General features: G+C 38.8%; 1 protein-coding gene across 1 annotated transcript in view; it reads right to left on the bottom strand.

Moving 5' to 3' along the window:
• The window catches only part of THADA (THADA armadillo repeat containing), a 3,943,996-nt gene that overhangs the window by 35,502 nt on the left and 3,883,500 nt on the right, over nucleotides 1-24,994 (bottom strand). Inside the window, exon 37 of the mRNA XM_044073699.1 lies at nucleotides 7,451-7,602. Coding sequence (XP_043929634.1) covers nucleotides 7,451-7,602 — 152 coding nt within the window. The remainder of the gene's footprint in view (nucleotides 1-7,450; nucleotides 7,603-24,994) is intronic.

The raw sequence follows: 24,994 nt of genomic DNA, 5'->3' as shown, positions 1-24,994 counted from the left end.
CCACTATTTGCCATCCACATTCATTCCTCCTGTCTCCATCTTTTGGTAACTGCTTGTTAATATATCTTTGTTAGTAGTCTTTTTTCGTTTTTTCCCGGTTCAGAGTCGCCACAGCGGAACTCCGGTCCGCTGATGATTGGTAGTTGATTTTTATGTGCCTAGTTACCAGCCCTGATGCACAACCTTCAATGAAGGCACGTCTCCACGCAGAAGACGCTCTAGCTGAGAATCAAACTGGACAGCGTCTTACTGTGATGCGACGACGCTACCGCAGCACCACCATCTTTGTTATTCTTAAAAATGACAACACCATAATCTGAACTATACATTTCTCCAGTTTCAAGGTCCTTGGCTTCCTCTATAACTGTTTACCCCGATTTGAAACTTGCCAGTCCTACTCTCATCTGGTAAAGTTAAAATACTTGTCCTGATTAAGCCTAAGTTTCCAAATAAGAAGTCAACCTCCCATTCCTGCAGATTCTTCCTTATCATATTAAGTATTCCTAATATTCCTCAGACACACACACAAAGATCTCACAACCAGCAACTTCTGTTTACTCTTTTCCCGGTGTCTTCACGTCCAAACACAGTAAACCTTATACCCTTTCAGAACTCTAAATTCCTGTGTGTGGACATTACATCCTCACATGAATATTCAACTTACATATCCATAAGAGTATGATTAAATAACTGTGCCACCCCCCTCCAGTGTTGCCACCTACCAGTTATTTTGTTTTCATCTGGACTATCTGGAAATCAAACCAATTGCCTGGTAGTCCAGAAAACACTGTTCATATTCCAGTATCAGGAGATTTACTATGCTTTTCTGTATAAAAAAAAAAAAAAAAAAAGAACTGCAAACCAAAAAACAAGGACATTCTTCCTACCCCTGACATGACTATGCTGCCATGGAATGGGTGGGAAGTGAGTGGGGAGAAGATGGGTGGTGTTTGAGGGTGTGAGGGGTGTGGCCTTGGTCCAGGTTCTGCCAGAACGAAAGGTGGCAACCCCCCACCCATTCCTAAGTAGTTTACTTGTTCCATTCTCCTTTGTGTAATACTAGCACCAGACCTATGTTGTTGTTGCTGCCGTTGGACATTTTTTTCTAAACCTCCTCTACAACCTAATTTAGTGTTAAGATTGTATTTATTTATTTTGTTTTTTATGTTAGTGAACTGATACATGGACACTTTTCAACCGTGACCAGCTGATGTGGGGCACAATGGCAAAAATAATGTCAAGTAAGAAATGCACCTGGGAGAGCAAAACAAAATACTACCACTCAGATATTTGACATATTTGGCATATACTAAACATAGCTAAGGGGTGACAGTGAATGAGAGTCAGCTAAATATTTTTTTTTCTTCAGGTGGATCAAACTCCTTAGAACAGCCTTATAGTTTCTTTTAACTTTGCCTATAATATTTGCTCCTGAAACCAATAAACCATATCTTCTGCATCTTCTTACCCCACCTATTATATTCTCTTTAGTATGGGACACTATCTGCTTACACCTAATACTGTATCCACACTTAGCACTACCATTCATCCCTCGAATGTGGTATAATCCTGAGTTATGTTCTTTTGGGTAACTTGCTCGCCACAGTTCTGTGTTTCTATAAACTCCTAAGCTAATCAAAATTGATCTTGTCTCCATGTTCCCCTCCCTTTTATAAAAAAATAATTGCCACTAATGGTCCATTGTTGTCCTCCTTTCAAATGGGGTGTCTCACAAGTGCTGGATGGCCTAGCACAGCATTTGCACCTTGAACAGTAAATATGAGATTAACTTGTAACAGAGCATGTATGTAAAAAAAAAAAAAAAATGGTAATACGATGTGCGGAATTATTATGTTTTGAATACAGTAATCATGTAATCAAAGCATTGTAAATAGTTTGGTGGCAGGTCATTTCTCACACACATTATATATGTAATCTCTATATATACATGTTTGTATGAAAGAAGAATGCCATTCTTCTACTGCCTTCAGTGCATTACACCCATAAGTGCTGGCAATACATCAGTTCCGTCTTCCCAACCCTGGGTGGTGTCACTGCTTTCTGACTACTACTTGTTATTGTTGCTATCACTCCACCTTTTAGTCTGTCTCCTGTCTAAGACAAAGGAGTATTTGTGTCATTGAATGACCTGTTCCTCTCACTTATTATTGCAAACAACAAGTATCAGCTGACATTCATATGATATAATGAATACATGGGAGGAAATGGGATGGGGATGCATGATTTTGCCAAGCACTGTTGTTCAATTGAAAACTGCATGATGGGTTAATCACTGAAAGCCACTTTCAGTGAGGGTATGGTGTTGCCTTTTTTTCCGCTGTTGTGCACCATAAAGTTGGCATAGGGGTCTCTATTCCCATGGGGTTTCTCCCTGCAAGAAAAAGCTTAAAACTGTGATCACTAGAACTGACTGAATTCTTTTTGTTAATTTGTTCATTGAAGTAAAGATCGTTGACAGATAATTATGAATCCAATGAAAGCACATGTCCAAGCATATAATTAATTGGGAGTGGCACAACTGTTACTTGGGGTTTCCAGGCATCTCTGTCCCTCACATACGTTTTTGTATATGTGTTAATTTGTATACTTATGGCTATGTGCCTGCATATGTCGAACTACATATATGCAGACTGGTGTACTGTAACCTTACTGCTCTGTCACTAAACATTTTGATTTCCTGGGCCCAAAATACTAAAATTATTTTTGTAACGCTTTCTCTAGGTTAGCTACAGCTATCAAAACTCATGCATACTTCCAACTCTTCCATTGGAGAAACTGTATCTTCTCTCAACTTATTTTTACTTTCAGGCCTCTTAATGAAAGACAGATAAGGAAACTCACATACGAAAAAATCCCTGGGAGCTGACAGGATTTCCCCTTCTTCCTTGCATCTCACAGGAAAACTGGTTGCTAAGAATGCAATCCTGATTTGTAAAACTCAGACAGTAGACTATATCCCTATTACTCTGGGAGAGGTTGTAATAGTTTCCATTCAGGAAAGTGATGTTGCAAGAACTGTGGGCAACTAAAGACCTAATGCACTGTTTAGTTCACTGTTTATTTCAAGTAATGAGAAAGTATATACCAAGATATATTTTCAATTACCTCTCATTCTGCTCATATGCTCATACCTTTGTGATGTGCAAGACATACTCCAAGCTGAGAATGATGTGCTTACTGCTCTTATCAAAATCTCTTAATCCTACCTTAGTAGGATGGATGATAACACTCCTACAAAATTCATCTTTCAGGGTGGGAGGTTGGCATAATGGTTAAGGTGTTTACCTTACAGACACAAGGTACAAGGTTTGATTCTGACATGGGGTAATTGGTTAGGTTCATAGGTTGGTACTAGGCTATCAGCCCTAGGGCCTATACAAGCCTAGCCATAACAATTCCCTGGCTATTTCTTCCCACACTATTTACTTCCCTGGACCCCTGTCTAGCAGGGCGACTGACGTGATCCCCAGGGTGAATTTCCTTTCTCCCATCCAATCGTCAAGGTTCCTTTTGAAGAGGACCAAAGTGGCACTCTGCTTGACATGTATGGGCAATCTATTCCAGAGTCTGGGGAGTCTCTGGGTCAGAAACCTATCCCTCCAGCATGTTTTGTTTATTGTGATGACAAGGTTTAGATCCCTGGAGCGTGTGGCTCTGAGGGATTGGGATTTCTTTAAGTGTAGCATGTCCAACAGCTCTGGGTTTGACATGGCCTTGTATGTTAAGCAAAGATCGCCTCTGAGTAGACGATATGCGACAGAGTATAGCTGGAGTTTTTTAAGGCGGTCAGCGTGGGGCATCTGCTTTAGGCCTGTGGTTCTTTTAGTGAGGTATTTCTGTGGCCTTTCCAGTTGTTGCAGATGTCTTGAGAGGTACATACCAAATGGGGCATTGTATTCTATAATGGGTCTAATGAGGGATGAGTACAGTGGGACAATGACCTCCTTTTTCTGGATGAAAAGCCCTTAGTGATGAGGTGTGCCACATAGAAGGATTTCCTGACTGTTGTGGCGATGTGGTTATCGAAGGTGAGACCACTGTCCACCTGTGTCCCTAAGTCTCTTATCAAACTTTCGGTGTTTAGTGTACTGCCACCTATATGGTAATTCACGGATACATGTTTTTTCCCAAAGGGGATAACTATACATTTCTTGGCATTGAGCTTGAGCCCATGGCTCTGGCACCAAACATCTATTTCTGTAAGGCCCTTTTGTAGAGTATCCACATCATTTGGGGATTCAATAATGGCTCCCAGTTTGCAGTCATCTGCAAACTTTGTTATCCAGAGTCCCTTAGTGTTGGCCTGTACTTCAGAGAAGTAGATGCCAAACAAGAGCGGTCCCAGGACTGAACCCTGAGGTACTCCACTTGTCACTTGTCTGGAGCTGGATTTGGAGTCGGCTACTTTTACAGTGTGGGTTCTATCAGTAAGCCAGTTAGCAACCCATTGGGTGATGTTAATGCCCAGCTTAGTAAGTTTATCTATGATTCCAGAGCGGGGGATGGTGTCAAAGGCCTTGGCAAGGTCTAGATAGGCTGTGTGGACCACCTTACCCTTGTCCATGGCTCTGGAGTCTGATTTGAAGAAGTCAATCAAGTTCAGGAGACAAGATCGGCCCTTCATGAACCCAAACTGGATGGGGTCCAGTGTTTGAAGGTTGCCAATGTCTTTGTTTATAAGTTCCATGATAATACGCTCCATGGCCTTGCAGATAAGGCTTGTCAGACTGATGGGACTGTAGTTTCCGGGATCCAAGGTGGATCCCCCCTTGTGGAGTGGGATAACTGTAGCTGTGCGCCACTCAGTGGGAATGAAACCTGAGGTGAGGCTATGATTAAACATGACACTTAGGTGAGGTGCCAGTTCATATTGTAGTTCATGTAGTACACAGCCTGGGATGTCATCTGGTCCCATGGATGCTGTATTCTTAGCTTTGGAGAGTGCGTTTTTACCTGTGTGGCCGTTATTACCAAAATTTGGCAATCTTCCGGTACTGAGATGGGCCATTTAGGGGGTGAGAGGGGGGTGAAGTTGGCACTGAATCGATCTGCCAGGATATTGGCAATATCCTTGGGATCAGTATATTTAATGCCATTCTGCTTTAGCTCAGAGCAGACCTGAGCATTGCCATTTAGATTCTTGACATAGTTATAGAATGCCTTGTTGTTGTCTTTGGAATCTTTGGCAATTTTATTTTCGTAAATAGGCTTAAAATGGCCCACATGGGTAGTTAGCCTAGTACCAATCTATGAATCTATTTGGCAGTGTTAAGACAATGACTCTTACTTAAAGACTCAAAAACACTCTTTCTTAACTAATGAATGATACAGTCTTCAGAAGTATATGTATTCCACCCTCCCTGTAAATATATTCCATTGTTAATTTTTTTCCCACATTTTAGAACTTTGGAAGCATTGTTACACATTTTCTTTCCCTCTCTCTTCCAAATGTCTCCAGTTTCACAGAATGTTCCTGATTTTTCCTTGCATCTTTAGTCTGTCCCTTGTAAAATTTGTGGATTTCAGTCATTTGTAATGACGGACATTTTGAATTTCATACTTCATTTTCTTCACAAAATGTATGCTAATGCAAAACCTGTTACTCAAGCTTTAAGTATAAAACAGCAATATTTAAAATTTGAAACTATTTGTGGGCCTTTGCCTCTGATTACTTTTTAACTCTGTTTTCTTGCTCTAAGAGGTTGAGAGGTGGGTTGGGGACTATTTGTGGATGACGGTAACTTGCTGTCTTGTTGTTTGCTCAGCTAACTATCTGCTTTTGCAGAATTAATGTACATTTCTGAAAAATAAGTCAGAATAATTGCAGCTACTGCTTATGTGAAACAGAGTTGATAAATAGTTGTCCATGATTTCTCAGAATGCACCAAATTTTGTTTCATATTTTGGTCTGCTCTTTATAAAATATGGGTTTTTCTAGGAAAAACCACGAGAACTGCAGACAATAAATAATGACAAACATTTGAATTATCAGAGATCATATCCTTCAGAAAATATGTGTTACTGCAAAAACTGTTATTCTTGCAACTTTCTAAGTAAATGAGAATAATATTTAAAAACTAACACTGATTGTGTGCCTTTATCACTAATAACTTTTTAATTTTTACTGAATCTTATGCTTATAGCTTATGCTCTATTATTTTTTTAAAACAGTCACAATAAGAGTACCAGACGAAGTGGCTACAACTGCTGGTTGGTGGTGGGGTGTGTGGATGAAAGTAACTGACCCTCCTGCTGGTTGCTTGCTCTGTTTAAACAGTCTGGCTTTGTAGGACTAGTGTGGATTTGTGTGAAATAAATTAGAATAGGTGTGCTACTGTGTGTATTTGTGTGAAACAAACTTGAAATATGTTGCTGTATTCATATTCATTTACTTTTACCACAATCAAGCATATAAGGTGTACATACTCATCAATACAGCTATAATTGCTGAGTATGCAGGTTATCTGTGGGTGACAATGGCTCGCCCTGCTGTAACAATTAAGTTAAAGCGTCAATAAACTTGTTTTGGAAAACTAGTGTGCTTTTGTGTAAAGCGAGTTGAATACATTACAGCGACCATCTCCTTTTATCAGACATCTGAGGTGTACACAGTCAAGGGGCCATAAGTAGGTTTCATACTAAGGTTGAAGCCTGATTGATCCATATTAAATAACACCATTCTCCTTCCTTGGAGAGGAAATTAAAACTAAACAATAAGCGAGCAAATATGCCAGCTGTGGGTAAACCAACATAACCCACACAAATGGATTAGTCATATTAGATAATGCCATTATTTAAAGAAAAAATGGCTTATCTTTTTAAATAACAAAATGTTATGTCTGAACTTCTTCACATGTATTTACCAGTGATTGTGCAGTGCATTATGGCAAATGCATTTTATATACATATTTTTTAACCACTGTAGGACTTAAGGCATGTCCATGCATTCCACTGTTCACAACAGGATGCATGGAGAATCTAGATGTTTTGGCAGTGAGTTTGGAGTATTTGTTTTTGTGTGTGTGTACGTGTGTGTGTGTTTGTTTAAAGAGTTTACTACTTTGCATTTTTTCGTATGTGACTTTTCAGGGAGGGCTGAAGTTTGTCTTCCGCCCATTAAGTAGTTGCGCTTCTTTTTTCCACTTAGCAGAGGGAAGAATATAGCAGTTTGCTCGTCAGTACCTACAACCCACCAGACTTATTACTATGGGAAAAAGAACTTGACAATATGATGATTATATTAAGAATACTTCCTGCTCTGCTCAGTAAGCATGTGCAGTTTTGCATATTATAAATTTTCATTTAATAACTGTAATTTTTCTGTACAGCTTTCATTCTTCTTCAGAGTATAACTTTCCCCCTGCAAAATGGGGAAACATTCAACAGCTGAGCATCAAATATACAACAGCTAGTGTTCATGTGAAATTACCAATTGCCCATCCTCTGCATTTCTTTCTGTGTCACCTTCTCCCAGTAGCCATTCTGTGAGGGTTCGGAATCCTGGCCATGCATGACCCGTTTTTTTTAACAGCTGACAAAGAGCCCCGATGCACAAATCCAGGGCCAGAGATGGGGTTACTGCTGAAAAACAAAACAGAGGTACCATCCTTAAAATAGAAGAGTTAAAGTGAAGAACTGGAAAACCATTTAATATAAACTAAAACTAAATATTTGTGTAAAAGGCTGACATATCAGGTACAAATCAGTGAGTATAACCTTCACTCTCTACGCATGAAAGCATGCCAATTAATATTTCCCAAAACTCTTTTTTTAAAGATGTATGGGGTTTCACTTCTAACTAGTGTTATCCTCTTTACACATGGTGAGAGTGTCACAGTTCCCATCAAAACATAACTTTTTAGAGGACCATCTGCACACTTAACCAATATAAAAACAGTTACATTTTTCTGTATCAAAATTAAGGTTAAACATTACAGAGTTTTAACAGTTTCTACTAACTATCATCATTAATGTTAATGCAATTCTGTTTTCAGCATCAGAATCGTGTCCACTATTTGACTAATGTGGATCTCACTCCAGATTACCCAGAAGAACTCTGATAATGAGATCATAAACAGAAGAACTAAGGGTAAGTGTTATTTATGAATAACTACTAATTTCATAATATGTAAACATATAAATCCAAAGACTTTTTCCTTTCGGGTTCCAACGGTGAGGAATTCCCTTCACTTTTCATTGAATGAATTACCTACTGCAGAAGACATTTCCCAGATACCTAAGGGCAATGCATTACACTGAAGAAAAGCAGAAATGTAACTTGCCAGTACAAACCCTGGATAATAGACAAGTCTCTGCTGGAAGTGGATTTCTTTCAGCTGAGTATCACAGTAACTATATGCTTGATTTTGTGCATGGGATAATGTACTGCCAAGTTCCATCTAAGACTTTTAATATTACTGTAAAGCTTCAGTGTATGTTCTTCATGTTTTAAGTGGTTTTATAACTGAAAAGGGGCATCAGTGGTCCAGTCTGCATGCCAGTAAAAGAACTCCTCCTCCTGAAAAACTAACTAAATTATGACAAGTAAAATAATTATTGTATTCCTGAAAGGTGCATCACTGCTGTCCACTGAAAATCAGGACTTGTAAATCTCACCTTCTACCTTTTTAATATATACACAACATCAATGCTGTAAAGTTGGTGAAATGGAACAGTAGGGTATACCGTTCATAAAAATACTGCAGACTAGAAAATATGAAACTGTGACTTTAAGGATAATGTGCGCTTTTGGCAGCTGACAAACAACACCTATGTACATTAGCTTCAGCACCACCAAAGGTAGTGTTGTTATTTGCTGCCAGGTTGTTATAAGTAGTTTAAAGTAAGTGACTGCAACGCTAAACATTTACCCACAGTATCCTACTCACAGCAACCGTATTGCCCAAAGACGTAGATTTTCTCACAAATGTACACAGCCAGAGCTGGCTCATTTGGTGACCAGTGATGCTCCCTGATTCAGAGCACTTTAACACTAGAGGAGGAACAAGGTCCATTCACTGATCTGGCACTCCTTTCTTCTCTCCTCTGGGGGAGCACCAAATCTAAAGACTCTACACTCTCATGCTCTATAAGACAGCAAAAAAAGAGAATGCCTGTTTCCTAATCTGATGCCCCTCCCTTCTCTCCTAAGGAGGAGCGCCAGATCCTCATGCTCTAAATGAGTGAAAAAAAGGTACCTCTCTTCAATATGGCACTCCTTCCTTATCTACCAGGACATAATGTCCTCATGCTCTGCTTTCCTGTATAAAAAAAAAAAAAAAGATCTGTCAGTCATGCCCCCAAATACCTTGCACTTTGGGCGGTTGCCCCCTTCATCCCACCCTAGCTACACTTCTACACACACACACACACACACACACACACACACACACACACACACACACTGAGCAGAATACAAGTCCATCCTGTCCCCCCCCCCCATTTCGCCAATCTGCAGATAAAGCTGGGTGTCAAGGAACCTAAGTGGTCTTATAAGGAAGTGTTATAAAAACACCACCTGTACAGTGTCACTGAATATTATTACAGTGCGTGTGTGTGTGTCTGTAAAAGGGAATAGTCAAAAGGAACAGTGTCATGAATATGGAGCTAAGGAGGGTTTGAACATTTCATTCATTATACAAGTAACAAAAGTAACACTGAGTACTGTTTGTACAGACATAGCATCACATTTCCTTACTTTCATAAAATTTGTGCTGTAATACTACATTTCTACTACATTACAACATTTTAAAGGATTTGGGATTAAGAAACTTGGCAATGTGCATATTAAGACATAATTGGTTTTAAAAGAAAATTCACTGTTTAATTTTGTACAAACTTTGTGACAAAGCTGAACACTGCACCTTTGATAAAGTACATGCAGATCTCTCCACAGTACTGATCCCGCAAAAGCATAATACAAGTAATATGTGAGAAACAGAATATATTCCATTAAAAAACAAACAAAACACACGCTGTCATAAAGAAAAACAAATTTTCAGCACAGACTTTCCCGAAGACTTTGCAATAATTGAATCTTGCAAGTCATTCAAAAGAATAAAAGATTCTGCCATTGCTTAGCTTTTTTTCATTGAAGGGGTACAGGACTATGCCACAGTTTAATTTTCAATTAATACACGGTTAGGTAAAGGGAATGAAACTGCCAGATTTCCTTGACATATGGTGGCTATAAAGGAAGACCTGGAGTTAGAGATTATGTCTAACTTATAATGTCTCACAAAAGTGTTAAATAATGCCCCAGTAGCTGCAGCTCAAATATACAAGGCTGCATTCCTGAACATAACATAGGAAGCCATCACAGCTGTAACGGAATGTGTCCTGGTTACCCCTAGAAAGGCCATGCTGTCTCTGAAGTAGCAAATTTTAATTCAATTAGTTGTCCACCTTGATAAAGACAATTTAGACATTTTATCTACATAATTTCTGGAAGCAAACAAACTACTGTTGATCTTTTCAAAATTTTTGTTCTGCCCAAGTAAACTCTTAAGTTGCCTATGAGCATTCATACAATGTAAAATATACATTTCCCTGTTAGAATAAATTGGGAAAAACACTAGCTAGTCAACTGAGTAATTTATATTTGACTCTGGGTGACATTTCGCTTAAAAAAGGATTTGTGCTTACGGATACTCTGTTTTGGTGGAACACAAGGTAAGGAGGATTAGCAGACACTGCTTGAAGCTCAGAAATCCTTCTAGCTGATATAACAGCTACTAAAACAGGGTTTTCTTAAAAAAAAAAAAAAAAAAAAAAAAAAAAAAGACCTTTAGGTTTACTGAAGCAGCAAGTTCAAAAGGGGATTTTGTTTAGACTCTTCAGCACGTATCTAAATCTCATGGAGGCACAGAGTTTTTCAGAAGAGGCCAAAACAGCAAGTCAATCTTGAGAAGAGTTTTGCAAACTTTTAAGTAAGCTAGGGAAACAGAATTTGCATATTGGTGAAAGTATAACCAGGCAAAAATGAACCTTGACAGAAAAAAACAAAAAACAAACAAAAAAAACAAAAAAACAGAGAAAATGTATGACAGCTAGAACTGGAGCTGTAAAAGGACAAATGCCTTGATATAGTGACCACAAAGAAAACCTTATCCACTTGCTTTATTAAGAGCTTCTAGTGCCAATTTAGGTATGCAGGGCTTCAACAGAAGTGGAGAAACCAAGTGCTTAGGCATAGGGAATGAAAATCTCGATGAGGCTTGCCAGATGTGTGAGACAGTAGTGTCCTGGATGGCTTCAGATGTACAGGTATGTCCTTGAGGTGAGACTAAAGCAGATGGATCTGTATTTGCCAGAGACAAAACAAGGCTATCAGATTGCCCTTTATCATTAATTTTTGTTCTCTTCAGGATCTAGGGAAAAAGAATAGATGGGAAACACTGTAGATGAAATATGGGGACACCTCTGCATCAGTGCATATCAGAAGCAATTTAAGGGAAAAGGACTTGCTGCAATTGGAGTTGGTTGAATAATGTCCCCCACCCCAATGCCTGGGGTCCTTGGGGAATCAGAGTGCAGAGTGTTGGCTACAAACTAACTGAAAGACTACTCATGAGGCATGAGCAAGCAGTGTTTACATCAGGGTGCTAATGAGTTAGTTTGGCCAGGGATGTGACTGATAGAAGGTGACTGGTTGCAAAGGCCTATTCCTAAACTCTCATTGCCTCCTGACACATGGGACAGAAAGTTCCTCCTTACCTGTTGATGTATCACACAACAGCCATACAGTTGGTATGAATGGCAACAGCATCTGATTTTGGATAGTTCTGGAATGCTTCAAAGTGAAAAGGAATACCCTCATTTCCAGAATTTTGGTGTGCAGTGGGGGCTCTGTCAGTGACCATGATCCTTGAACTGTCTGCTCTTGAAAATGTCCTCACACCCTAAAACTGATACATCAATGGGAACTATCAAAGCAAGAGCCGGATTAAAAACAGCCTGCCCACAGGCAAACTGGCATTGTGTGTCCTTCACTTTTCTGAAACTCTGACAGAAAATTCCAGACAGTCGAGGAGCTGGTTCCACTTATCCCTCAGATGGCAACATGCTCTGGGTACCCTGTAAATGGCCAATGCTATCAGTCCAAGCACTATACGACAGAGATATGCTGGAACTACATGCAGCTGTAGTAATCATACTACAATTTGTTGAAGTCTGTCTAGGGGGAAGAAATGCTTGTCCAAACACAACATGCATGACACATGAATGTTATGGCTGTTATATTCTAGATGGACATCAAAAGGGATTTTGTACTGTTCGCTGTCATGCCCCCAAGGACCAGAAAAGATGTTCCTCTAACTAACCAAAGAGAATCCATAGTTACAAGCCTACAGGATCATATCATCCAGTTAAGGAAAACCCCTGATTATCTGTGGCCATAGATGAGCTGTCAATACAACCATACTACTTAAATACGATGGGACCTCTCACTCTCTTTGGCTATACTGATGTGTAAATAGGCATAAATGGAAATCCAGAGAGCACATCCCATCTCTGTTCTGCAGATAAGGCAGGATTGATTATACCAAAACCACGTGGAAGGGCTCTTTGGGAACATATTTGTTCAGTCATTGGGTCACTGTGATCTAGAATGGGCCTGAGGTCCTTTGTCTTTTTGGAACTGAAAAGATCCTGGAGTAAAATCCTAGCTTTGATGTTCTGCTCAGACCTCTTGATTGGCTCTTTTTTGTAACAGACAATGCATCTTGTATTACAGCAGCTCTTTGAAGGGATCACCCATTGGGCAGGGCTGGAGACTGGGGTTCAACAGAGGACAGAAAGGGGCTCATGTAGCTTGTGGATATCACAGTCCTCACTCACTCATCCTGCTATCCATGAAGATAAGATGAGGGACAGTAAACTATTCAATTGTACCTAGAGGGAGAGAGAGTTGTGCAATACTCAGGGGAAGAATCTGAAGGCCTCCCAAGGGGAACCCTGGTATCTCTGATTAAATTGCAGAGAGTGGCCTCATTTGCACTGATGGCCAGTTTGATAGGTTTCACAGTATCCACAGCCCCTAACAGAAATGATCTCTTGTAACTGCTGCTAGCCATGCTGAAAAAACAGCTGGCATTGGATCGACTGCATCTTACAAAAAGTAAGCTGAGGTAGTAGCAGTCTTCCCTTTATGCTTTTAAAGTTCAACTTTTATTGCTTTGTCAAAGAGCAGGCTACCATCAAAGGAACAACAAACAACTAGGCACTGAGGAGGTAAAGAATGATAAGCACTAATGTAATCAGCCACCAGTTTAGTATATCACAAAAGCATAAAAAGAAAATAAGACAAAACGCTTAACTGTATCACCGCGTTTTTCGTTCTACCCTGGAATTTCCTCAGACGTGTTACTAAGCAATCAGATTACATCATAATTTATACTAAAAGCAGTACAGTTTCCTTAGTAGTTATCATGGACAAGAAAGATAACAGAATTTTTTTCACTCCTGAGACGCCCCTGCACCGGCCCAGTAATCAAGGAGCCTCAATACTCACCACTGGCAACAGCTAGGGGACATACACACTGGGAGGATGAGAAGCACACACACACAGTAAAGTACAAGTTCCCTTACGAGCACACAGAGATCACAGTCAGTCTGGGGCTGGTTTCTCCCTCTCTCTAGATCCCCAATAAGACTCCCCACTGGCACAGCTATAGAGTTGAGATCTCAACTGAATGGTCAAGCAAAAACCTCCAGCACCCTCTCTGTCCAACCAGTGCTTCATGTCCTTGCCCAAGTAGCTGACACACACACTTTGAGATTTGATTTATATACAAACACACACAGACACACAGACACACACCTGGGAAATATGATATTAATTTAAGAACTCTCTCAAGAGAGTGACTGTGCATTTTGTATTTTGTCTTGGACCTACCAAGAACATCCACTCATCATCATCATCTGCACTTGCCTGGCTGTAAGTAAGACTTGCGGTATAGTATCCCTCTTAGATATAGATAGGAATATAGTAAAGATTAGTTTAGATGTTTTCTTTTTTTTTTTCCATAATAAATTTTTATTGAAATATATTTTCCAAAAACATTACAAAAATACAATAAACATCACACACATAATACACTATAACTACTACAAACCATTTATACAATATCTACATGAAATGCTTCCTATATTTAATATATTCCTAAAATCAGTATCATGCTAATATAATATTGAAGACCTTTTCCCATATTTTCGGGTTATTAATATTTTTGTTAGTTTGTTTCAGAAGTAATTTATGTGCTAGTATATGCTTTATAGCCACAAGCTTAAAATTATTCCATGATGTCTTATGTGGTTCTAGCCAATTTGTGGCTATATAGAGTTTCATCAGCAAAAAATATTCATACAAATAATAGTTTGCGATCTGGAAAGCTCTCTTGGAGGAATGTGTAGAATCATAAATTCCCATGACAGTGTAGAACTCTGATAACCCATCTTTTGCAGTTGTACTTTAAGAGAGTTCCAAAGTTTATATACGCATTTACAACTCCAGAACATATGAAGAAGATCCGCTGTTTGATCTGCACAGTATGGACAAATTGGAGAATTCCTAGGGTTAAATTTATGTAATCTAAGATGTGTGTAATATGCATTGTTCCAAATCATCAATTGCGTGTACATCAGTTTTGAAAAGAAACTGATTTCCTAGTTATATCAATTGCTTTTAATATCTGATTGTCTGTTACTGTTACTTTTTTACCCAATACTCTGAAAGCAAAATTTTGTCCTGAAATTTCAAATCCTTAATTAATTTATATGCAGTTGCTATAAATTTAGTGTCTTGTTGGATAGCTTGCCACAATTCAGAGCACTTATCCACAAATCCGCTGCAGGTTTAAAGTTCCTAAAGTAGCTCAAGGCAAGTTCTTTAACTTGTCTCATTATAACAATGTAACTTCTAGGTAGATTCATTTCCTGTCTAATTTGTAAAGCCGATAAGTCAAGTTTATTAAAACATCAAATAGAGTCAGATTAAGTATTAATGGAAATTTGCTGAGATCGATCAGCTGATTATTTAGTTTAAAATTAGGATTCCTGTGGAAAGGTTGAAGAACCATCATATATTGCAATAAATCTACGGACTGAAATAAAGTTTGCAAAGATGAGACACAGGTTATTATGTGGTCCATGACCCCATATTTTATCAGACTAATTTTGTCCATAAAGGGCAATGCTTTAGGATTTATTTTCCTATCCAAAATATGCTTATGATTCAAGACCACCCAAGTTGGTATCCATGTTGTATTCGTTACATCATAATTAGCAATTCTTAAAATTTTATTAGCGTTTACAATCAAATAATATGCTTAGTTTAGATGTTTTCTGTATTTATTTGAGACTGTCCTGCAATGCTGTTTTAAAATATTTCCTGTGATTTTGAACTCCGAATTTACTGTTATTGAGTTACTGAGTATTGTCTTGTTCTCTTATTTATTATTAAATATATTTAAACCTATCTTTGTGGCTGATAAATGTGACATATATTTAAGCTCTTAGATTACTTGCATATCTATTTAGTGACACTGTACAAGCCACTCCTAATAACCTGGCGCTTGGTCAAAACTAAAATTTGGATTAGTAACATTATACAGTAGGATTGGACACCCTTTGTTAAGGGCCTTATAGTAGCTGATAAAGAGTTGGCTGGTGGCAGCTGGAACTACCTTATAGTCTGGCAGAAGGGGCAAAGCTAGTAAACCTGTGCCAGCCTTTCTCAGTCTGTTTTACCTATTTCCTTTCACTCTTTTCTTATACTGCACCAATTATAAATACAGTCCTACCTCCTCTAGCACTCCCCTTATCAGCTTTTCCTAATCTTCTTCTTTTTTTACTTCTATTTAGAGTTGTCAGCTAATACAAACACTGTGAGGCATCCCTATAGCAGTTCTCTACCAGCAAGCTGCATCTGCAAAAGTCCGTGGCCGGTTTACTTAAAGTACAGGAGCATTGCAGTGTATGTTAATGATTTAACCCTTCTAAGATTGTAAATTTCATTAGAATGTATTCAGGGAGTGCACACTACTGGTAACCCCCACCAGAGATCTCTCTAAACCCAGTACTTTCTAGTTTGGAATCATTGTTTTACTGGTCTTCTCCTTCCCAATACACTTGCCCATATTTCTCCCACTCCATACTCACTCCTGGCATAAGGTTTCTATTTCTCTAAGAATTCCTAGTCTACAAAATTGTCAGCTGCATAGATACTTTGCACAGTACATGGTAGTCTAAGTGACTGTTCCTTGTTGTGCAGTTATAGAACTTGGCTCTGCCCGCTCCATTCTAAGTGACTGTTCCTTGCTGTGCAGTTATAGAACTTGGCTCTGCTCGCTATGCTCGGGGTTCACTCCGCTACCCTACCCTGCCTCTAAATCACTCAAATTTATCTAAACCTAACCACTCCCACTTACAAGTGTCTACCAATCACCACCTGTACAATTTTGAATTATAAAGTAGCCCACATTTCCACACTAAGTCTAATTAACACCCATCCATTAGCACACATATATTAACCTTTTACCAATCCCTACCCTTTTTACCATTACAAAATGCTATCAATACATTGATGCTATCAATACAAACAACCCTTTTGTTTCATACACATCTAACAGTTGTCACACCCTGTAATCAAAACAGGCCAATCTCCACTATACCCCTCCCCCACCATTACAATACAACACATATCCACTTACACATTCAGCTGCTCTGATCTCATACAGTCACCCTCCTATCTGATTTAATCCCTGCTCTACCACATAGCCACAAACTCACAACTATCACCTCCCCCTCCAACATCTCACAACACACTCTAACCGCACACTGTTAGTCCCACTCTAACAACCTCAACACACTAATAAAGCACACAATGTCACATTCACTAAAACACACATCATTACATCCACTAAAACAAACACTATTTACTTCCTTATCTCTCCACACAGCCAACCTATTCACACTAGCCCTTCTTTATCATTTAACTAACTTTTACACCCCCATCTACTATGACCACCCCACCAACTCCATCACCAACTCTCCACTGCCCATAACCCATCACTACAACTCCCAAATTTCACCCAACCTCCACAACACAGAAATAGACTACCTCCCACTTAAATACCATCAAACCAGACACAAAAATGAACCACTATTTAGAAACCACAAACAACCAAGCAAACATATAACAACTTTATTTCATATATATATATTATCAAAACTAAAACTCAGTGGTGACATCCACCCCAACCATGTCCCCAAGACTACCAATAAACAAACTACCACTTACACCTCAATCAACTCTACCATACCCCTTCACCTTAAACACTCCCTGCTGTTCCTTAATATAAATTTAAGAAGTATACTAAACAAAATCCATGACCTCCATGCACTAATTGACTTATATTCCCCTGACATAACCATTTTGACTGAAACTTGGCTTAAGCCACGTGTCAAAAAATAATGAAATACTTCCCCAGGGTACAACATATATAGACTTGATCGTCAAAATAAACGTGGAGGAGGGGTAGCAATAATGTTTAAACAAAATCTAGCCCCAGAAGTTATCAACACCACACTTCCTGCATCTAATAATGCCGAATTACTCATCACCAAGCTGAATATCAACAAGAACAAACCACTAATCATAGTGGCTATCTATATCCCTCTAGGAGATAACACTAGCACAGATGAAGACATACTTCACTGGCTATCCACACCCTTCCACCAAGCAACCATAATTATGGGTGACCTCAACACTGACTGGTCCACCTATAATTCCAATAATCCATCCAGTTTCATACACCTATATGGTTTCTCCCAGTTCATACAAAACCCCGCATGAATAGACAAAACCTCCAACAGACAATCCATCCTGGATTGGACTCTCAAAATAAAAATAACACACCCCTTCTAGCAGGATGCCTCCCCAGTACCATAAGTGACCACCTATCCACATACCTAATTAGAAACAATCTTAGTCCACCTAGACAAGTAGTCTATAGGCTAATCCGCAACAAGAAAAAATGTAATACCCACCTTTTCAACTCCCTCTTCCAACAAATTAACTGGTCCCCCCTCAAAACACTACCACTAGATGACACGGTTCAACACTTTAACACCACCTTCCTCAACATCCTAAACAGCCTGGCCCCCTGCAGGATAGCTAGAATAAGACATCACCACACACCCTGCCTTAGAAACAACACCAAAGACCTACTAAAAGAAAGAGACAAGGCATGGGAACACTGGCTAACTAACAAAAGCAATGACAACCTTCTACTTTTCAAACTTAGGAATAAAGCCAAATTCCAGATAATAGCTGACAAAAAACCCTCCTACATCACTGCACAGCAAAGAAACAAAAACAACCCCAAAACATTCTGGGCCACTATAAACAAACTCCTGCAACCTGGTAGTATGTCCACCCCCGATCCTACCACACCCACATCAGATGATAATATTGCAACACAATTTAATTCCTTTTTCATAAACACAATTCACTCACTTATTGACTATGACCAAAACATCACTACTACAATCCCCTTAGCCAACAAAGAGGGTGTAAACACCTTCTCCTTTAACCCTGTCCCAACCCGTACCATAAAAAATTACTCAGTAAGCTCAAGCCCACCAGCCTAGCTACTGACAACCTCCCATCAGAATTCCTCAAAGCTGCCACTGAAGTCATAGTCTACCCCATTTCTATCCTCATCAACTGCTCTATCTCTGAGAACCATGTCCCACTAATCTGGAAAGTCTCCTATATCACTCCACTGCATAAGGTGGCAACTCTACCAAGCTTACTAATTACAGGCTGATTGCCATTTTTTCATCTCTCTTCAAAATACTAGAAAAATGTATTCACTCCCAGCTTCTAAACTACCTTCTCTCCAATAACCTCCTATCAAACACACAACATGGTTTTCGTCCCCACCACAGTACCACAACCACCCTCCTCAGTTTTACTAACACAATAAATGAACACAGAAATCAGAATAAATATGTCTCATCCATCTTTCTAGATCTCTCAAAGGCATTCAACACAGTTTCACACCAAAAACTGCTGTCAGAACTGGCCACATTACATCTCAGTCATTCTTCCTTAGCTTGGTTCCACAGCTATCTAACCAAACACAGCAGGCTGTTAAATGGCAACAGGAGCTATCATCTTTGCTCCATGTTAAGATAGGAGTTCCACAAGGCTTCATATTAGGCCCCCTACTTTTTACCATCTTCACAGATCAACTCCATAAATCCACAACTCTCGTCTCTGTCATCCAATATGCAGATGACTCTACCCTGTTATGCTCCGCCCCCCTCTCTAACACAACTACAGGCTATAACAACAATCCTTCCTAGAAGTTGAATCCTGGCTAACTAACACTAACCTCATACTGAACCCAAACAAGACCAAACTCATGCTCTTTCTCCCCACCAAAACACCCAATCCCTCAGCCACTTTTCAAATCCACTCCTCCAACAACACAATCATAAATACCAGCTCACATACCAAATTACTAGGTATAATAATTGATAGCAAATTAAAATTCGACCTACACCTCTCTCAAACCATTAAAAAAACACATCAAACTAGGCTCTGTTTACCAAATTAATCCTTTCCTAACTAGCCATTCTGGACTAAGTATCGCCAGGACTCATACTGTTCTCTATGCTTCTCCCATCTTTACAAACCTTAACAAAACTGACCTTACCAAACTGGAATCAGCCTACAATAAAATAGCCAAGTTCACCACTAGCTCCCCATATAGGTCCCACCACTGCTCTGCCCTACAACAAATAAATTGGTTAGAATTCCCACAACTAACTTATACCCAACTTGTCTTTACTCCCAACTAATATACCAGCCAAGCATAACCCCAGTCCTACAACAATTACTCCAGCCATATACCAACACTCGGCAACTCCGATCCTCACACAAAACACTCCTCCAAGTATCCAAAAGCAACAACAAAGCCAGGGACGCCCTATACTCCCACCACATTTCTAAACTTTGGTACTCAATCCCTCAACACATCCTAAATGCTACCAACCTACACCAATTCAAAACTCTGCTCAAAGACCACCTCACTAACAAATGGCTCTGCTCCTGCACCAAACCAGGCTAATACCACATCAAATTTAATCCCCTAAATTTTATAGTCTCCATGTATACCCCACTCCCACTTGTTAACACCACCTATCAGCTACCTACAATAAGAGTATAATTTGATAATTTCTTTTCTTTTGTAAGGGTATACATATGTACACGTATTAAAGTATACTCAAATGATCAACTAAGGATGGACCCCTGCCCTAAAAAAAAAATATATATATATATATATATATATATATATATATATATATATATATATATATAAAGAGAGAGAGAGATGACTTTACTATATTGTAATAACTTTCTCCTTTTCACTAAAGTGCCTATTGTACATTGTACTTTCTTTATTGTCTCTAGATATTTCTGTTAAATTCTATGTAAAACCAACACTGTACCTGTCAATGTTGTTCTTGTTTTATTGGAGCTTTTCTCCCCAGGCCTCTGCTGAAAATGGGCTCACACCCAGATGGACTATCCCGGTCAACAAATGTAAAATAAAATAAAACAAATAAATAAAATTTTAGAAGATGGGGAGCATGTCAGTGGATCAACAATTATTTAAGTGATGACTACAACTTTAGCCAACATCTGGAGTTTTCTTTTTTTCTCCACTCTTGAGTGACCTCAGAGTAGGTATACATAAGATTGTGGTTGTCTCACCACATGGGGTGAAAAAAAAATAACTTACCTCTGAGATTTGATGAAAGCTGCTTTCACATTTTGTTTGATGGATCATCACTCAGTCTAAGAATTGTTAATCTAGCAACATAAATCCTGCTTGGACATGATGCTAAGAGCACAGGTTTTATAGTGGTTTGTTTCATCACTGTTTTTCTATACCATACGGTTTATTTGTCCTCCCCTCCACTACATTTTCTGTATAAATTAAAAAAAAATTACTTTGGCAGGATGAGAACCCAAGGCTTAGCTGGAAGTTTCTAACATTACCCCCCACTGCAAGGTAGGTTGGAAGTCCATGATTTTGAATTATACATAATGAATGCAAGACAAAACTGTCTTTTTTTAAGTTTCTCAAAACTGAATGCTAAGGGTGAATGGAAAGAAATAATATTATGGAAGATCAAAGAGGTAGCAGGGCTGTAAAAATATTGAACAGAAGAAGAGAGAGAAAAATGCAAGAAATTAAGGAATAATATAGAGGTCTTTAAGAAGGAACTATATGAGCGATGAAGGACACAAAAACAGAAGTACGGAGGGAAGAAATATCACCAGTAAGTATAAGTAGGCAGAGGAAACCTCTCGGGCTAGACATGAACAGGAAAATTAAAACATCACCAGGATGTAATATATTGGGAACAGATGATAAATGCAGGGAAACTTTTTGTGCCTTAAAGAGTTATAAGGGTGGCTGATTATAGATCTTAAATAAGTAAATTTTTTCTTGTTGAAGTATGAAGATTGGCTTCTATGGGCTGTAACTGGCGAGTACAAATGGGAACTGAACTCCAAAGTCAAGAAAGGGGTGGTTAGTTAAGCATATAAAATTATGCTGAGTGTGATGCCCCAGCACTGGCCCAGTAATCAAGGAGCCTCAATCCTCACCACTGGCAACAATGGGGGATGTGCACGCTGGGAGGATGACAAGTACACACACAGTAAAGTGCAATTTCCCTTAAGAGCACACAGAGACCACAGACAATCTGGTGATGGTTTCCTCCTCTTTCTCCAGATCCCCAATAAGACTCCCCACTGGCACAGCTATAGGGTTGAGATCTCAGCTGAGTGGCCAAACCAAGATCTCCAGTACCCTCTCTGTCCAAACAGTGCTACGTGTCCCTGCCCAAGTAGCTGACACACACACACTTTGAGATTTAATTTACACAAACACACACCTGGGAAAAGGCTGTCACAGTTTTACTAGCTATGCCCCCTTCTGCTCAGACTATAAGGTAGTTTCCACCACCACCAGCCACTACTTATCAGCTACTTTAAGGCCCTTAGCAAAGGGTGTCCAATCTTACTGCGCAATGTTACCATTAATCCAAATGGTAGTTTGACCAAGAGCCAGGCTATTAGGAGTGGCCTGTACAGTGTCACCAAACAGATATGCAAGTACTCTAAGAGCTTAAATATCTCTAAACAGACCAGCCACAATTGAAACATTTAAATATATTTAATAATAATTAATAAAGGAACAAGATAACACTAAATATGTATTCACAGTGGTATCAGAGCTCAAAATCAGAGGAAATATTTAAAACAACATTGCAGGACAATCTCAAATAAATACAGAAAACATCTAAACTAATCTTTACTATGTTCCTAGCTGAATCTAAGAGAGATTACTGTACCCTAGTTAACGTACTTACAGCAAGGCAAGTGCAGAGGTGGTGAGTAGATGTCAGGTCAAAGACAATATGCCCTAACTCTCTCTCTCGCTCAGAGAGTTCTTAAATTAATATCTCAAATACTGCTGCTGGGATACTTGTAGCATGACATCACATTTGTCACCTGACTTCAGTTCCCAGGCTGACAAAAAACCCCAATGATGCATCACCTAGCATCTCCCTGTGAAAATACATAGCCTTCAGATGTGTGCAGCTGCTAGAAGATATAAAACAATAAAACACTTAAAATACAATGCAGAAGGCTCCCTAGTTTTAGACATCCTATCTCCTTGCTGCATCGAAACTAACTCTTATAGCACAATTATAATACAATTTAATTTCAACTATTTTCTTGACATTTTGCAAGTTAACTCTCTATGTTCTAGTTCCCATTGTTAAAACATATACATTTACACAGGTACAATAATTTATATACATTTCTGTTCTTTCCCAGTAGGGTACACTGTGGACACATCCTTAAGCTCAGTACTTTACACACACTGACTTCTGTACCAGCAGCTTGACATACATATAACATACACTTCTGATATAGTGGTAACACAAGTAATGGCATTCTGCTAATATTCACAAATGACATATAACTATTTACAAAATTCCATATAGCTGTGCTGGCAGTATCTTCCTCTGTCACATTTCTATATAAATCATATTAATATTCACAAATGACATATAATTATTTAAAAAATTCCAGATAGCTGGGCTGGCAGTATTTCCTTTTGTGACAGTGAGTATAAGGCAAGAAGAAACAAATACATTTAGACTGGAATGCTTGAGGAACTTGAGCACACAGACATGGGCAAGGTTACTTTTATTCATAAACACACACTGTTAAGTATTCTATACACTTTTTAGGTTGGCAATATTGTTTCCTTCTGTCTTTCTTTGATGTTGAATATCTAATAAGGATGAGCTGGTGGATGGTATTCATATATGGATACATACAGTTTGAGAACTAGAAATTCTTACTAGTTAAAGAACTGAAGTTCAGAATTTATGTGATGGTACATGGCCTAGGTAACTTTGCATTTGTAAAGTGGACTATTTCCTAGGTATAGTGGATATAACTTTGTTGGGCACATCAGAAACTGTAGTGTTTCATTTTTTGATGTTAACTGCAAAGCAGATTGCAACAAATATTGCAGCACCAAAAAAGGATGATGCAACCATGATAATACAATAAATCGAAGACTTGGAAATATCAACAAAGGAACAGAAGGTTAAATAAAAGACAAAGAATAAATGGATGAACTGGTATTTGAGCAATGAGTGAAATTTCTACTCAATAACAAGAAAGCATAAACAATGACTTTTGGGGGGGAGGGGTCAATGCCTGACATAAGGTTTGTACTAAGTAAAGACTGTAAGGTTCTGTAAAAATGGACTGAGAACAGGAGTTTGTGGTTATAAAAAAGAATATTAGTATGTAAAAATGGTTAATTACATTTATTTGATAGACCTAATGGTTGCTTGTTAAATGTTGCATTTATGGCTTGGCTATTTTTTGGTTTAATAGTTCCATTTTTCCAGTAAATAAATGAAAGCAATCAGCAGTAGCCAAATTAAATGTTCCTCCACCAGTGAAAAGTAATCATTCTAATGAATGACTTGTTTTTGCCCACAACTGTGCAGGACTGTGTACTAAATCTTTTACAATAGGCATGAAATTCACAGAACAGAATGGAGAGACATACAAAACCAAACACCACATGGCCAATCAGAAAACAATGTAATTAACTAGAAAAAAATACATTGCTGCTTTCCTTGCCTTGAAATATTGTCTCCATTACTATCACAGGGTAAATGCCTACTAAAGGGAAAGTCACTAAAATGAACCATTAATATTATGATCATGCTGCGGACTTTACACTTCGTGAAGACAAACAGCCTACACAGTAACCATCACAGTACAGGATTTTTCAGTTAACCCGTGAACCCATTACATTAATTAGAGAGGAGAGTTGTGTGCATTTGCAGTTCCTGAGTACAGCTACTTACTTCCAGAGCAGGGAACACAACACAGCTTTCAGTATTTTTATCTTTCCTTTTTCTTTATAGCACTTCCATTAAGACAGCTCTGAACTGTATGCCCTCAGCAAACACTGCTCAATGGTGCTGAAGATCTGCGCAGTGTTCTGCATTTATTTTTATTTTCTCTCCACAGTAGTGTCAAGCTGCACTAAGAGATACGCTTTATCAACTCTGCTACAACCAATCAAATATATTTCATAAAATCTTCCATCTTCCACTCCTAACTTAGGCAATTTTTTAGTGTTTTTGCTGAGTAGCATTAGTCCTGTTTCTTCACTTGCATTGGGTCAGACAGTTCCAGCCTATATACAAGCAGCTCTGCCAACATGAATTCTGTGCAAACAACACTCCTTCCTAAAGTATTTGCATTAATGACTGCTCCAGTAGTTTTCTCAGTAAAACTCCTTTTCTTTATAACAACTTCCTTGAATCAGGCTCTGGACTGCTCACA

Source organism: Protopterus annectens, chromosome 6.part0 (genome assembly GCF_019279795.1).
Source record: "Protopterus annectens isolate FY-2018-M chromosome 6.part0, PAN1.0, whole genome shotgun sequence".
NCBI lineage: Eukaryota > Metazoa > Chordata > Ceratodontiformes > Protopteridae > Protopterus > Protopterus annectens.
This window is presented reverse-complemented; position numbering and strand designations above follow the sequence as displayed.